The sequence below is a fragment of the Hevea brasiliensis genome, unplaced genomic scaffold (assembly GCF_030052815.1).
Source record: "Hevea brasiliensis isolate MT/VB/25A 57/8 unplaced genomic scaffold, ASM3005281v1 Scaf195, whole genome shotgun sequence".
In the NCBI taxonomy this organism is placed as follows: Eukaryota; Viridiplantae; Streptophyta; class Magnoliopsida; order Malpighiales; family Euphorbiaceae; genus Hevea; species Hevea brasiliensis.
The window spans coordinates 117,046-134,284 of NW_026614690.1; the positions used below are offsets into that span (position 1 = coordinate 117,046).

At 32.7% G+C, this 17,239-nt stretch overlaps 1 protein-coding gene across 3 annotated transcripts; it reads left to right on the forward strand.

Annotated features, from left to right (window-relative positions):
• The first annotated feature begins 5,146 nt into the window (after window positions 1-5,146).
• On the forward strand, window positions 5,147-13,713 carry LOC131168726 (uncharacterized). 3 transcript variants are annotated; one of them, XM_058141686.1, is made up of 4 exons: window positions 5,153-5,652; window positions 5,875-6,407; window positions 6,644-6,769; window positions 13,426-13,713. In XM_058141686.1, exons 1-3 carry the CDS (start codon window positions 5,307-5,309, stop codon window positions 6,740-6,742), a joined length of 978 nt encoding a protein of 325 aa, XP_057997669.1. In that variant the 5' UTR covers window positions 5,153-5,306; the 3' UTR covers window positions 6,743-6,769; window positions 13,426-13,713. The 3 variants fall into 3 exon arrangements, with proteins under 3 accessions (XP_057997670.1, XP_057997669.1, XP_057997668.1); XM_058141685.1 differs by having other exon boundaries at window positions 5,153-6,407; XM_058141687.1 differs by lacking the exon at window positions 13,426-13,713 and having other exon boundaries at window positions 5,147-6,052.
• The last annotated feature ends 3,526 nt before the right edge of the window (window positions 13,714-17,239 follow it).

Consider the following 17,239-nt stretch of genomic DNA (forward strand, 5'->3'; position numbering starts at 1 on the left):
TTTCGATTCTGATATAATTTGGTGTTATTTTTTGAAACCCTAAGACCATGCACTACCTTTATATCAAATGATTTATAGGTTATAATAATATTTTTATATAAATTTGTGTTAAATTTAATTACTTAAATTAAAATTAATTTAATTAATCTTGAAAAATTAATATTCAATAAAAATAATTCTAACTTAATAAAAATGTTTTATATATTTTAATATTTAAGCAGTTTTTTTATTGCTTAGTTTAAATATATAGTAATTGTAATTCAATATAAATAATTTATGGTGTTTAATATATTTTAAATTATAAAAAAATTGTGATAAAAAGTTAAATATTTATATTTTAATAAATATTAAATATTATAAATTAAGAATAACTTGTATTCATCACAAAAGTTTTTATACCTATATCGAAAAAAGTTCAAATCTTAATAAAATAAGAATTAAGACATATTTTTTTCTTTTTTTTTTTGCATCATGTAAAATTTATTTTATAGTATCATATTATGAATATAATATAAAATTTCAATCTGTAACACCCTCACTGTATCCATTCCGTACATTCTCTTTGCTACCGACTGTCGGTCCCATTACTAGAACGTCTGGAAAAATATTTAAACTAAAGTGAGGAACCATAATTAATTCAAATATTAATAAGAAAAATTTAGGAAAAATTTTAGAAATAAAATACAACCAAGTTAAATGAGCTGGTGCCCTAGCGATGGGTAACCCAGTGAGAAGTTGCGGTTCTCACAACTAGAAGCCTTAGACCCAGGAGAAAATTCATAAAATAATTTTTGAGACTTTAGAGAAGAGTCATTGAGGATTCTATGGCATTAGAATGAAAAGAAAATGCTTAGAAAAATTTTTTCAATCTGCATGCATAATTTTAGTCTGTTAAGCCAAACGGAGGACATTTTGGTCATTTCGCCTTCAGAGGTGATTTTTGGCCGACTTATCCAGTTAAGTAAATAATTATTATGACATAAAATTTGAATAAATATTGCTAAAAATTAAATTGAAAATGAGTAGAGAAGAGAAGAAAAGAAAATGAAAGAAAATGCTAATTATGACATCATATGATGTCATTAAACACTTACCCACCAACCCCCATTAGATAACCACATAATTAACTAATAAAAGAGGATAAATGAGACCAAAAATTGGAAAAGCAAGATGCTCCTTTCTTCCTCAACATTCCAGCCATAACCCATTTCCCCAATCCAACCTCCATGAAAGCTTAAGGTAAGTTTGGAACCACCCACCAAATCACCTTGAAACCACAACCTTGCTTCACAAAAAAGTAATCTTACATCTTGAACAACCTCTAGCCAGCAAAAAGAAGAAGAAAGAAGGAAGTTTTGGATACTTGGAATAGTTAGCAAAAGAGGTTAGTGTCCAAATCTTTGATTCTTTCCTTTAAATTTTTGTTAGAATGCAAATTTGAACTAGGATATGTGCAAGTTCATTGAAGATAAAAATGTTAAGGTGTTACCCTATTTTTGGCAGCCATGGATTTGTTTTGGTCTTGATGGTTTCTTTGGATTAAATGAGTGAATGGGCTACCCTTGATATGATTGTATCACTCAAAACATTAGTTTATGAGTTTAGTGCAAGAAAATGTAACTTTGGAATGTTAGGGTTAGGGTTTGAAACTCAAATATGTGAGTAGATATAATTGGACACAAAATGATGTTGTAATGGTCAATTAGTGACCATTTGAATGTGTGTGAGGAGGAATTGAAGTGAGTAAGGATAACCAAGTTGACCTTAGGCATGCTACACTTGGTGACCTGCAGGACTGGTTGTGAGTCTAGCAGGTTTGGGCAGCCATAAATGGAGTTGTATAAGTTCAATTGGTGCAGGGCCAATTGAATATGAAACTAGACACATAATGGCACAATTTTGGTGAAGAAACCCTACCTAGAAAACCAAACCAAGTTGACCTAAAAATTACCCTAATCTGGGTGACTTGCATTCTACCTGAGCAAAATGACCAAATGAACAGTGTTTATTCATTTGGTCATAACTCAGTGTGGAAAGGTCCAATTGACTTGATATTTTACCAGCAGAAAGCTGAGACATATACTTACAACTTTTATGAAGAATACAAATCCAAATTCTGACCATAACCTAGTCAAATTGCCAACTAAACTTAGGTTATCAAATCTGGCAGAACCAGTTTTGCCCAGAATTTTGGATTCTGTCCAATCCGGCCAGTTATGGTGTTTAGGCCATAACTTGAGCTACAAAAGTCCAAATGGAGTGATTCAAAAAAAGAAATGTAACTAGAAAAAAAAAGAAACAACTTTCATGAAGACAGTTTTACCAAATTCCTGCTGTACAAATGACCAATGGAACAGTAAATATGAGGCTTGAAATCTGAAAATTTTGAATAACTAACACTAAGCTTAGAAATGATATTGGCAACCAAAACCAACAATTTTAGAATGCAAAATGTGGTATGTTGGGAGTATTAGAACCAATGTATCTATTGTCTATGCAAAAGTCAATATTTTAGTTGACTAATAAAATGAATAGTAACACCTAAACTTAAATTTCAAAAATTGTACAATCTAAAAGTGTAACATGCCCTAGTACACCTAGCAAGATTTGTTTGGATAAGTTGAGATGCCAATAGGGTTCAGTTAGCAGTACTACACATGGCATTATGTCTTTCTGTGATTTCATGGCTTTTAGCCATTTTGATATTGTGTTGAGACTTGGCCTTGTGCCTAATGTTATTACAGCTTATTAGCTATTCTATTGCACACCGGGAGACACATATGTGACCGATGGTGTGACGGCCCGAGGTACTTGATACCCAGTGCTAGTTTACCCATTTATCCAATCCAGTCATCTAGTATAGATTACTTGGGCAACCAAAAATGAAAGTGGATAAATTTAATAAAATTATAAATATAACAAGTACATAATAAATAAGACTACAAATAATTATAGAAAAATTATCTTCGTAAGACATCAAAATATGCACTGCATATTTATTTTTCTGTTTTTTTTTAATTTTATTATTAGCACCACTAAGCATTATTGCTTAGCGCGTTGCTTTTGCCATGCATAGGTTCTGGAGAGACCGACCGAGAGCCCAGTAAACCACAGACTGGGTGAGACCTTCTGCAGCTCTGCATAGTGTCCGTGTCACCTCACCGACATCAGTGCATTGGTAGGACACTAGGTTTCATTTTGGGTATTTTGTAATTAACTTTTATTTTCTCATGTGTAATTAAGACTTATGTAATGTATTTTAGTATTGATGTAAATAGTGAAAATTGTACTTTTGAATGAAAAAGTGAATATTTATTTATGACTTTTACATAAATATCATATGAACTGAATGATTGAGAAATGAAAATGTTGTTGAAAAATATTTAGATTTTGTTGATGAAATGGAGTTTGGGATTGATTGATTGAAAATTTAGGAAGTGTTTTTCACAGGTTCCGAAGAACTGTTTTCTCCATTTTTAGCCGGTACTCTGCCAGATTTTCTATAAAACTTGCGGAACCTCAAATAATTTATGATTTCAATAAATGACTAAAATGAATTATATTTCACAAATTATACTTCATAACTATGAAAAAAATAAATTAGGAAGGATAAAAATAATTGAAATAAAATATAGTATTCTGGTATATTGTGTGGCATATCTTGCTCGGCTACACTGTAGACGGGTAAAGGGTGTCACACAATCCTTTAAGGCCTTTATATGAAATATAATATAAAAAAATGCATAATATGAAAACAAAATTATGGAAATGCCGGTAAATTGATTTAAAATGTTAGAAGTAAGGATTGCTCCTCGTATCTCCGCTCCATGGAAAATTGAAGACAGGGGGTATATTCATGGATTTATTTCTTTTTTTTTGTTTTAGTTTATCATTATATAATATAAATTTATTTATTAAAAAATAAATTATAAATATAAATTTTACACATAATCTTAATAATATATTAACATTTTTCTATTAAAAACAAAATATTTAAATACATAGATGCATAAAAATAAATTAATTTTTGCTATTTTTACAAAAGAATTTCCTTTGACTCTATAAGCAGTACAAGCCATAGCCACTTGTATAATATTTAAAGTTTGATACTCTGATAGACCATCTAAATTCTACTCATAAATATTTTCACCATCATATTTAACTTGAGTAATTTAACTTTTTTCTTTAAATTGTATATCAGAAGAAATGGGTCTTGAATAATAATTTTCAGTCTTAAATAAATTATATTATAATATTAGTTTATTAATAATGCAATCCTTGTAGTTTTTTACTATTATTTTTATTTTTCACGGGTTATTTTTTTTTATTTGAGTTAATTACTTCTTATAAAATTTTATATTTAATTAAAATTAAGTATAATTAGGATTAAAAATTTTAAATTTATATATACTCTAAAATTAAAATTTTAAATTTATATAAATTTTAAAAATTAATTTAAATAATAAAAATATAATTATAATTAATTTAAAGGATGAAGAGCATTATTGGCAATCCTAATTTCTCCAAAAATAGATGTATAAATTATAATTTAATATTATAAATTAACTAAAAGAATAATTTATTAATAAAAATTAAATTATAAATTTAATAATTAATCAATTTTAAAAAATGGTCTTAAAGGAAAAATATCATAAAAAAGGAAGTTAAAATACACAAGCTTTTATAAAATATAAATGTTACAAAAAAAATGTGAATTTCTGTGTACTTAGTTAATTATTAAAAAAAATGGATCAATTTTTTTAAATGAAAAAATTGATCGTACAACTATAATTATTATTTTATAAAATTTTATTTTAAATTATATTAAAAAATTTAATTAAATAAAATTTAAATATAGACAGATTAAAAATTTTTAAATAAAATAAAATAAAATTTAAATTTAAGTAAAAAATCAATCTAATCAATTGAGTTTAAAATTTTTAAAATAAAAATAATTATTAAATTATTTTTGAATTAATCAAAATAGAGATTTCAAATCCAACTAATTAAGTTTATTTAAATGTTTTTTAATTTTTTTAATATCATTAATAATATAAAGAAAATTCTACTTATTTTAAAATTAATTTTAATTTTTATTAATCAACTAAATTTAATTATTTATTATTATAATTAATTTTAAATTACATATTTCATTTTTACGGTATTTTTACCCAATGTTCTCCTCCTCCATCTCGATGCCCAAATTGTGAGCCTATGCCCTCCGTCTGAAAATTCTTCAGACACTTCGAATTGAGGATTAGCTCCAAACCTATCCTTCCTTTATCGAAACCGAATTCGCCGAGGAAATGAGTACAACGATTTACATGTTGTTGCGTCATAGATGTGGAGAAATGGTTCTCTCTATGTTTGAAATCAAGATCCCAAAAGATGAAACAGCGGAACCTCATCATCTCTCTGCGATTCTTGAATTTCCGGAACGAGAATACCCCAGAGGAATGTGCTCCGTCCAGTTGGGGTCTGAATTCTACTTTCTTGGTGGGGAACGCGACTTGGAGGATCCCAGGGCTCCTTTTGATCAATGGTTCCCAAAAGATGTGTATATCTTTGACCCTATTGACGGCAAAGGTTCGATGAAAAGGGGTGTGTCTATGAACACCGGAAAAAGTAATCCATGTGCAGTTGTGGCTGATGGTAAGATTTTTGTTCTTAGTGGCAGCATTCCTGCTGACTTCACTCTACCTTGTTATAACGAGAAAGGGATGCCCGTCGATAATTCTGTCAGATTCTTTGAATGCTTTGATCCTGAGAGCGATAAATGGATGGTTATTGATGATCCGCCAATAGATATTCCGACCTGGTGGCACTTCTCCTTTGTTGACGGAAGGTTTATTTTCTTTGTTGGCCGTGATGCAGGCCATTTCAGGGTACTTTCAGTCTTCAATCTGGACACCTTAGAATGGACATCCTCGACGAAGTTGGAGAAAGAGAAGATTACTGCTGACGATTTTCTCACTTTTACTGCAGTTGGGGAAGATAGCAGCGACAAATACCTTTATGGTTTGCATGGACTTCTCCACAACCGTATCTTAAGGTCAGGGCCCTTGTCTAATATAGACCAAAATCCAAGAATGTTCAGCAGCCTCCCAATCAAGACTATATCAATGAGGGGAGAAGTTGACTCTTTTTATGACTTGGATTGTAGCAGTTTTATTTTGCACTTGGGGAATCAGCGTTTCTGTTATCTGCACACTGGGACTCCTCATCCTTTTGGATATCATGTTACTATTGAAGATGATTACCCCCGCACTCTTAAATTGTTTGTCTTCGAGGAAACCAACTGCAGTGCATCCGAATTTAATCCAAAAATTGTTTATTCTGCCAGTTTTGATATCAAAACTTCATTCATTAATAAGGGTGGTATCATGAACTGCCATATCCTTAGCCCAGTAAGCTTTTAATTTTGTGTTTTTGTTACTGTAAATGATACATCTTTGCTTGTTCAGAACCATCCAACTTGTTACTGTGCTGAAATGGCTTAACCGTGCTGTAATTCTTTTCTGATGGGATCATTTTGGTTTTAGCTTGTATGAGGAAATTTCCTCTGTTGCATCTTCAGTGCTTCTTTTTTATTTGTGTAGTATTTTTTTTTGGCTTTTGTTGGAATTTGATAATGGTTGTGCAGGGAGAGAAGCATGAGAGCATGAAGAGGAAACAAGAAGATAGCTGGAAGCATGAGAACATGAAGAGAAACAAGAAGATAACTGGAAGCATGAGAGCATGAAGAGGAAACAAGAAGATAACTGACAAAGTAAGATTAGATTATTGTTTGTTTCCTTCTTGCCTTCCCCTTTATTAGGGTTTGAATCCCTAATGAGGCAGTTATAGGTAACTGGGAAAGAAAAGAATTAGGAAGAAAAGAAATAGAGAATTTAGAGAGAGTTAATAGCAGAGATAGAGAGAAGAAAGAATTAGAGAGATGAGAACTTCAATTATCATTTCAAGTATTCTTTCTACTTATTTATACAGCGTCAGCTAGCTTCAGTTATTCTAACTGAAGTAGTTACAGCTGTTCTTGTCTAGATGACTCCTCTTAACTACCTCTATAACAGTTCATCCTCTTAACTATTCTCTAGACTTCTTCCTTCTGTACTTTTTCCTCACATATGTAACAATCTTTAGCACCTTCTTGCCCCAAGAAGGGTGCAAAATTTGGAAATTTGGACATGATGAAAGAGGCATCCTCCCATGTTGCTGAATAGTGAAGCTATTTGATGAGAACTTTTGAGACTGGTAGGCTGTTCCTGGTGATAACGCTTGACTGCAATGCTTTTTCAGGGGCTACCTGCTGTAGTTCTTGCAACACCAGAAGCTCAATGTTAGAGGGGAATAGAGGTAAGAATAGAAAGCAGAGAGAATAGAAGAGAGAGACTGTATTCTTGCTAATTCCTGGAATGAATTACAACAAGGTGACAGTTGAAGTATTTATAAACAATAACTGTCTTGTAAATACTTCAGCTGACTATTCTAGTTAACACAACAGAATTAGTTACGCTTCCTGCTAATTACTAACTCCTCAACTCTTCTAGAATTCCTAATCACATCTTATTCTTATATTTCCTCCTATAATATGTAACAATACCCCCTCCTCTAGTATTTTCTTGTTCCCAAGAAAGTGGAACTTCAGGGAACTGGCCTTCAGTAAAGCACTATCCTCCCAGGTGGCATCTTTTGCCGACAGATTAAGCCATTTTATAAGCCCTTGTTCCACATGCTGGTCCCCTCTCATGACAACTCGTCTACAATACCTGCTCAGGAGCCACTTGAATGTGATCATCTTCCATAATAGGCCAATCGGTAGCAACAAAAACACCATCTCCCACCTTCTTCTCATGCATAGACGCATGAAAAAACAGGATGAATAGCAGATGTTGGAGGCAAATCCAGGTGATAAGTCACCTTCCCAACTCTTGCCAAAATTCTGTATGGCCCATAAAACTTGGCAGGCAGCTCAAGGACTTGTCTTACATCAATTTGAGTTTGCCTGTATAGCTGGAGCTTCAAATAAACCCAATCCCCAACACCAAACTCCCTATCAGTCCTCCTTTTGTCAGCCTGCTGTGTCATTCTGTTCTAGGCCACTTGTCAATTCTCTTTCAATACATGCTTAAGCTGCTGCCTCTCTTTTAATAACTTCCTTACAGCTCCTACTAATGAATCAACTGAAGAATCTTCATGAAATGTGGAAGGAGCATACCCATACGATGCATCAAATGGAGTCATTTGAATAGCATTGTGAGAAGATGAATAGTACCACCATTTTGCCATAGGCAACCAAGACCTCTAATTAGTGGGCTTTAAATGGACCATGCCTTAAATTGGTTTTAACTCCCACATGCATTTTGTCTCTGTAACACAGAATCCCATTTTTCACCTAACACCCAGAAACAGCATCCTTATCCAATGACAGCCTCTTAATTAAATCAGAGGCTCTCCCATAAATAGCAATCAACTTTTGCATCCAAGTAAGAATTACCACTGAATACATAGAATAAAAGTGGGTACCCACATCTATAGACCTCCTGGATAAAGCATCTGCCACCTTATTTTTAATACCCTTCCTGTATAGCATTTTATAATCCAGTTCCAACAACTTGACATACCTCTTTGCTGCAGATTATTATTTAACTGTACAAAAGTGGCATTAATTTCGGAGTGTCCACCAAAGTGAGATTTATGATAAAGAGCCAGTAGATGCTCTTTTAAATTCCTATTACTCCCTACATACAGCTTATCCTTATAAAGCAAGAGGCTATCCTTATAAGAGTACCCAGGATGAGCCTGCTCATCTATTGAAAGATGAGATATTAATTCTGCTGCTTTAGGATCCCCATCATAATTGTGAGACAATTGAGTCATCCAAGTATAGTGCAAGGAGGCATGAAGAGTGTAATTCAGCATCTGCTACTGCAGGTTTTCTAGACAAAGCATCAGCAACTTTGTTATCTACACCCTTTCTACACAAAATCTTGTATTGCAACCCTAATAATTTAGAAACACCCCTTCATTGCGAGTTGGTATGCAATATTTGCTCCATCAAGTGCTTAATACTCTCATGGTCAGTCTTAATAAAAAAATGGACCTTGCTCCAAGTAATATCTATACTTGGAGACAACAAAAGTAATGGCCAACAACTCTCTCTCACAGACTGACAAGGCCTTTGTTTTGGGACCAAATGCCTTAGAGAAATATGCAATGGGATGCCCTTTCTGTTGCAAGACTGCCTCCATCCTAGAACCACTAGCATCTATTTCAAAAGTAAATGGCTTAGAGAAATCAGAAGTGCTAATCTTGGTGCTTGAAACATGATTGTTCTAAGATTATCAAATGCATATTGAGTGCATCACCATTGGAAAGCATCCTTTTTTAACATATCGAAGAGGTTTACTGATTATACCATAATTGTGGACAAATTTTCCATAATACCTTCTCAATTCTTTCACCGATTTAGGGGTTGGCCAATACGTAATGACTTGAATCTTGGCAGGTCTGTGGCAACTCCATTTCCAGATATATTAAGGCCCAAATAATCTATCTCAGTTTTGCTAAATGGACACTTACTGAGTTTGGCATACAGCCGTTGTTGTTTCAACACTTCAAACACTAATTCCAAGTTTTGCAAATGTTGTTCCCGTGATGAGCTATATATGAGGATATCATCAAAGAATACTGACACAAACTTCCTCAAATAGGGTTGAAATATGTGATTCATAAGAGCCTAAAAGTGGCAGGGCATTTGTTAGCCCAAAGGGCATAACAAGAAATTCATAATGCCCATGATGGGTCCTAAAGGTTGTTTTATGAATATCGTGGACTCATCCTGATTTGGTGGTAACCTGCCTTTAAATCAATCTTAGAAAAGATTAAAGCACCATGAAGCTCATTTAAAGGATCATCAATTATTGGAATTGGGAACTTGTCTTTAATAGTGAGGTCCTTTAACTTTCTATAGTCAATGCAAAACCTCCAAGAACCATCCTTTTTCATACAAGAAGTCTTGGAGAAGAATAAGGACTGGTGTTGGGTTGTATGTCCTCATTTTGTAACATTTCATCCGCCAATTTATCTATTTCTCGCTTTCAAAATGAGGGTACCTATAGGGCCTAATATTCACAGGTTCTGCTGTTGGTACAAAGGGAATAGAATGACTGTGACTTCTAATTGGTGGTAAGGTCTTTGGATCTTCAAAAATACACTGATACTTATTTAATAGATTCTTTAATTCAACTGAATTAGTATCAGGAGTATTTGAAACAACATTACCTACTGCAGTAATTTGAATGCAGTTGAAGGTGATCGAGATAGTTCCACACAGAATAAAGGAGTTTGAAAATCCTTCCCTTGCTTTTGTAAGAGCCGATAACTCAAACAATTCGAGCTTGGATTGAAACCCCATATCACTAACTCCCTGCAATATTATCTCCTTCCCATCCTTCTTGAAACTCTGGTCTATCATTGGAGGTTTGGGAGCATAGGGATAACTTTGACAAGGTTGATTAAATTTATAGGTGAGAGGTGCTGAAGGTGAGAAAGTGTTAGATTTGACATTAGCGTGGTAGAGTCTAGAGTAAGGAGTGGGTTTCTTGGTAGAATTTATGAGTTGTTCTTGCAATCTTGCAACCTCAATAGCTTGAGAAAGATTAACTGGTTTCATCATTTTAACCATGGGTCTAATGTCATTCCTTGATCCACTAATAATGCTTGACCAAAAAAAAAAAAAAAAGGAAGCTTCCCCTAGGTTAGGCATAACTCTTTCCAACCTGATTCTCAATCTTCAAATCTATCTTGATACTCTTCAAGAGCGCTTTCTTGCCTTAATCTCATAAATTCTTCAACTACATCTCCTAATCCTTCATCCCCACACATGCAACACAATTCCTTCTCAAAATCTTCTCTAAGAATGATCTCCATCACCATTACCCCAATTATGATATGCATCAACTATTTCTATCAAGAATAAACTTGCTATTCCCTTCCTCAGGAACGCCATACATCTCAAAATACTTAGTACATTTCCTTAGCCAAGCCCTAGGTTTTTTTGCCATTAAAAGCAATCAATTTAACTTTTGGTAAAATCTTGGACATACCTTTTGCATCCATTGCAGATCCAGAGCTATTGTAATCACCTTTATGAGTTACATTATTATTCTCCTTTGATGTGGGAATAATTCCTCTTCCCCCAATAGTAGCAACAGAGGCACCAGCTTCCTTATTGTCACCCTGATGCATTCCTCTGCTTTTTTCAAGTAGATTTCCCCCAATTTTGGATCACAATTCTTCCAGAAGAACATTTCTGGTATCAATTTTACCTCTTTGAACTCCTTGTTGCACACTTTGCTTAATTTCTTCTTTCAATTCCTTCTTATTCCTTCTGGTTTCCTCTTGCAAAGGCTTAATAACTTCCCCTAAATTAGAGATCCTTGATTCCTGAGTAACTGCTCCAGATCTAGTCACCTTCACGGTGTTTCGAATCTAAAAAGAAAGCTAATCCCTCACGCAACTTAGCTCTGATATCAAATTGTTATGGACCAGATCTGATACAATCTATAGATAGAGATTGGAACTCAAAGCAGAGAAGAAAAGATGAGATGAGAAGAGAATAGAAGAGTAAGAGAGAAATGTATTCTGTTATTGATTCTTGGAATGCCTTATTACGTAAGTTCTCTCCTTCATACAAGAGCAGATAATCGCATCATAACAGAATGGCATAATGGCCTACAACAGATTCTGTTGCTAGTAAAGTATCTTTCCTCCAATTCCTTAACTACCCAAGACTAACACTACTTATCATTATTCCTCTTTCTTCCCTATAGTATGTAACTGATCACTAGCGAGATGGTCATCTTTATTAATACTTCAAGATACACACAGACTGTTTTACACAATTTGCTCGAGTAAGTTTGTTCTGTGATTTTCTTCATCACGTAAATCACATCCGCTATGATAGATTAACTTTCAATTCTATATGAGACTACCACAAAGCTAACTAAAGCATCACTTAATTCTTCACCAGCTACCAAGAAACACAAACCCATTGCCACAAATAGAAACCCAAGAATCGAATCGAATCAAGCGAAAATGCACAAGCTAGAGAGAGCGAGACCAAAAATAGTATGAAACAAAACCTGTAGTCACAAAGGATGAGCAGGAGCACTTTCAAGAAGTCACCAAATGGGGCAGTAGCACACTAGGGTGGCGTCCCCTCTTCAAGTCGACGAAGTAGGGGGAAGCCGGAGCGAAAACGATTGCCGAAAACAGCCTCACGTGTCGAATTGTGGGGCGAGTTCAATGGAACAAAAAGGGCACGTGAAGGCCATATGTTCTTCCAGGCACTGAATTCTAGGGGAAGGCCAGTTGATGGCCAGCGGTGCTTCTAGGGTAGGACGTGAGAACAAAAGATCATCTTATATGGGGGACCTCATTTCACATTGGGTTTGGTACACACAGATAGAGTTCGATGACATAGGACTCTTGAGAGATTTCAAATCAGAGAACTAAAATTCGCAAAGACAAAAATATGCCTATACACTTGGCTATACAAGGAACACATAATAATTAGGAATATATAGTTGACTTTCCCTAACAGCTCTTAAGCATTGTTTTGGCGAGAATAAGCAGCTGATGCATTTAGTCATATAGCTACTGTTCTTCATGAAATGAGTGAACATGTCATTGGTTTCGATAGGGTGAGAGATGATGATGATACTTGTTCTGACTTTGGTCCCATTTTCTAACAGGAAATTTCCTAACACGGTTTGTAGTTTAATGCATCCATAATCATAAGCATAAATAAAGTCATTAGGAAACTGTCATTAATTTGCAAGCACTTATTCTAGTGATTTGATATAATATGGTATTCTTGTGGTTCCACAATCCAAACAAGCTTCTATTTGAATACACTGCAGTGTTTCTGCCTTTGAGGAGGCTTGCTTTGTTGTTTTTTTTCATATGGTGAATAATTGAACTACTTGTTTTGAAAACCTGAAGTGTTTGCTTGTGTAAAGATTGATGTACAAGAGTAGTGCCTGATTTGGAAATGAATAGGCGTATGAATTTGGAAGATAAATATTTTAAGATCTCTGTGTTATCTTCTACTCATTGCATGGTATTCAAGAGGCATGATTATTCAGTTGTGTAAATTTTGATGTTGTGGCTATAAACACCCAGGGAGAGAATTTATTTACTCCTTGCATTTTCATTTTTTTCCCCTCTTTTTATTAATGGGAATCTTTTAAATCTTTTTTTTTTTTCTATATAACATGGAAGGACATGGTGATTTTATTTTATATGATTGTCGTTGCATTAAACTGTATTATGCAATTTACTGTTAGAAAGTGATTATGTTTATAGCATTTCGTTTGTTATAATTTCGTTTAATTTAACACAATTGTGAAATAAACTTTGCAGGGAATTTTGGTGGTGACCAAATGGAGATTGAAGCAACAATTGGTTAGAAATAGATCTACTATTTTGTGGCAGAGGCTGTAGCACATGCAACTTCATTCCACATATTGACATACATGCAAATTCATGTATATCTGATGGAGTCTTTCTTTAATATTTTGTTTTGAAGCTGGCTTTGTGTTTTAGTTGTTGCTTTGTAGGACTCTTGTAGTTGTTCCAACCATGGAAATGGTTTTAGTTTGAAATTTCTTGGACTTGGATTAATTTATTTTTATTTTTATTTTCTTGGCATTTCACAAATAGCTTGACTAACATTTTCAATGATGTTTATTCCCTATCTACAATCTAATAAGACGTTAGTTTGAATTGTTGCCTGAGTTCCATTGATGGCACCTAGTGATTCTAAATTAGGCAATCAAGAAAAAGTTTCATCTCTTGATCGAAAATTAAGATAGCACTGGCAAAGTAATTTTGGGTTGTAGTCAGGGCAACGTATTTAGAGATTCCCAGCGCCATACATTCGCCTTACAAATCCCTTTTGTATTCATTAAAAAAAGTCTTTCATATCCAAACCAAATTAGGAAGTTTATGGCATGATCCACATCCAAATATAAGCAGTTTCATTTTAAAAATATAGGTTTTCACGTGGAACACAGATTCATATGGTTATGGTTCTGATACTGTACCCTTGTATCAATCACATCATGGGGTGCTAGCTATTCTTCCAAGTGGTGGAGTTCTTGCTGACAACATACGATGTTGTGAGGTAAAGAGTTAGCGAAACTATTTAAAAATCTTTAAGCTTACTCTTATATCTTTACCTACCTAATTTATCGCCAAAGAAGATTGATTTTAAGAAGGAATCAATTGTTCAATTCATTATTTCAGCCTCATATCTTGTTATTACATTTGGTCTGTTTGCTTTACACACTACTGTCTTGAAATCTTTATCTCATGCAATTGGTAATTTACTTGACCATTTTAGCTTTTTCTCTTTGAATCTAATTTGTCCTCTTTTAGTGACTTTTTTAGTGTGCATATTGTGTTGGGATTATTGTTAGATTTACATTCATATTTCATTAGATATGCAATATATAGCTTATGCAATATATAGTTTGCAATCATCACTGTACTAGAAAAATTCATTGTAAACAAAATAGATTATAGAGTCTGCAATAAGGGGTGGGAAATTAGGGGACAAAAGAAAGAATGAAAGGAAGATAACTGTGGATATCTACTACCTTACTGTGTATAGCATCACCACTCCCTTAGTTTTCAACTATCTTTTTTTGATAAATGTTATGTGCGACAAATAAGACCTCTTTGTTTATGTTTCTGCCCTTCCTTCTCTGATTGGCAATGAGATTTATGGTTTATATATATATATATATATATTGCATGTGAAGTGCGGGAGAAGTTCGTAAACTTCAAGAGACAGCTAATTGCAGGCCTATAGTAAGTTTAGTAGCTTATAAAGCTATGTGCGCAACGTTTAAGCTCATGAAATGCTGTTTGTATGGAACATTTGCTTTCCCTTGCTATTTCTCAAAGTTTTATTTAGAATAAGGGTGTTTGTGAGCAAAATCTTGAAAGTGCTATTGAATGGGGTTCTATAGGTCTAGTAGTAGCACTAGCTTTGTAAGCAAGCTGTCTAAACTATGGCCAATCCATAATCTTTTGGGCATTGTGTATCAAAATTTTTGCCTTCTGATACAATATTTCTTGTTTTGGAATTGGGTATTTTGTAATCGCAATGAAATGACTCTATCTTTGTTGTAATAGCCATAATAGTTTTTACTCGCAACGACAAAAGGGATGTGCAATGGTTGGGTAGTAGAGGAAACAAAGAAGAGAAGGGGAGGGGGGGGGGGGGGGGGGGTTGTGTATTTGGTGGCGTACCATAAAAGTGGTATATGGGTGGCTTAGGTAGTTAAAGGTTGGAGTGTAAATATCCGGTCTAACTATTTATTTTCCATTTAAAATTGTATGGATACCTATATCAATGTAACCTAAACAAACTCCAGTCTACCCATTTATGCATTTGGTGATAGATTAGTAGTGGTAGTGGCAACACCTATTTATTAGTTTATTTTTGTTCATTTAATTTAATACCCATTAGTAGGGGTGTACTGTTTCGGTTCCAGTTCAAGCTTTACCTTGCAACCGGAGCCAAACTAAAATTCGGTATGGTTTTTCGGTTCAATTCATTAATATTTCGGTTTTAATTCAATTTAGTTATCGATTCTTTAGTTCCAGATCTATTTTGTACAGTTTTGATTCTTAAAACAATTTTATGCTTTTTTTATTTAATAAAAAGTTATACATGAATTAGCATTTAGGGCATATTTGATATTGCTATTGAAAACTACTGTTGAGAAAATCACTTTTTTAAATATACTAATTTGAGAGTATTAAAAAATAATTTAAAATCAAATTTGATAAGTTTTAATTATAAAAACATTAAAATAATAAAATAGCCTATTCCAAACTATTTTTTTTTTTTTAAGTAAATAATGCTTTTTATTCATAAATAAAGCGATTTGGCCCCCAAAATGCAATGCCAATGCACTTAAGCTCTAAAAAATTTTTGGTTTATAATACACAATATATTATTTAAATATATTTTTAGCTATTTTTTAATTATGTAATCTTTAATTATAAGATAAATATAAAACTAAGAATTAAGCATATATATATATATATATATATATATATATATATATATATATATATATATATATATATATATATATATATATAAATATATTGCAAATATATAATACATTCTAAAAAATCATAGAAAAACATGTATAAAATTAGTTTTTGGTGGTGGACCCTAATAACCATGCATAGCCTTAGCCTTTAGTGCTTTTTTATAATGGATGAATAATTTGACACCTTTACACTACAAGAATTTTAGAAAAAAATTATATTCAAACAGTAATTGGTTGGGTATAGAAATTGCTTCCTTGACTTCGCAACAAGTTGAGATAAAATACCAATAAAATAATATTGATTTTCCCACTTTCCTGAGTACTTGAAGTTCGTTAACAAAGTTATCCCCAATTAAACAAGGCCCTAGCCTCATGATTATATTATTCTTAATTTTGAGAAATTGTTCATTATACCAGGCGCACATACATTACCTAGAATATATGTGTATATATGAAGGGGGGAATATTAGGATTGCTCAAAATCACCTTTATGACTTATATTATTTATGAAAATACCAATAAAAATATATCTATAGTGACAAATGTATGTATTTGTCACTAATAACTTAAATAGTAAAGAAAAATTCATCACTAATTACCTTTAGTGATGGCATATCCATCACTAATACTTTCAGCAACAAGAAGTTATGATATACAAATTTGTTACTAATAGTTTTAAGGATTACATATGCTCATTGATACTTTCAGCAATGAGGAAATTATTCTACACAAAATCATCACTAATAATTTTTAGCGACGATTTATGTATCATTAAATCTATAAATAATTTTAATTGCTAATATTACTATAATTGATATAAATTAAAATTTTAAAATTATTTTAATAGTAATTCTACTTATACCAAAAATCATATTATGATTATATCTTCTTAATTCTATAATCTTATTAATTCATTAAAAGTTAGTTAGTCTATTCTAATATAAATAATAAACAACTTTAAATACTGAATTTAATTTTCATTAATTTATTTTTTTAATATTCTAAATATTTTCATACTTATTATATTATTATAAAATTACTATTAAAAAATTAACTATTTAGTACACATAATTATAAAACTATTATTAAAAATTAACTATTTA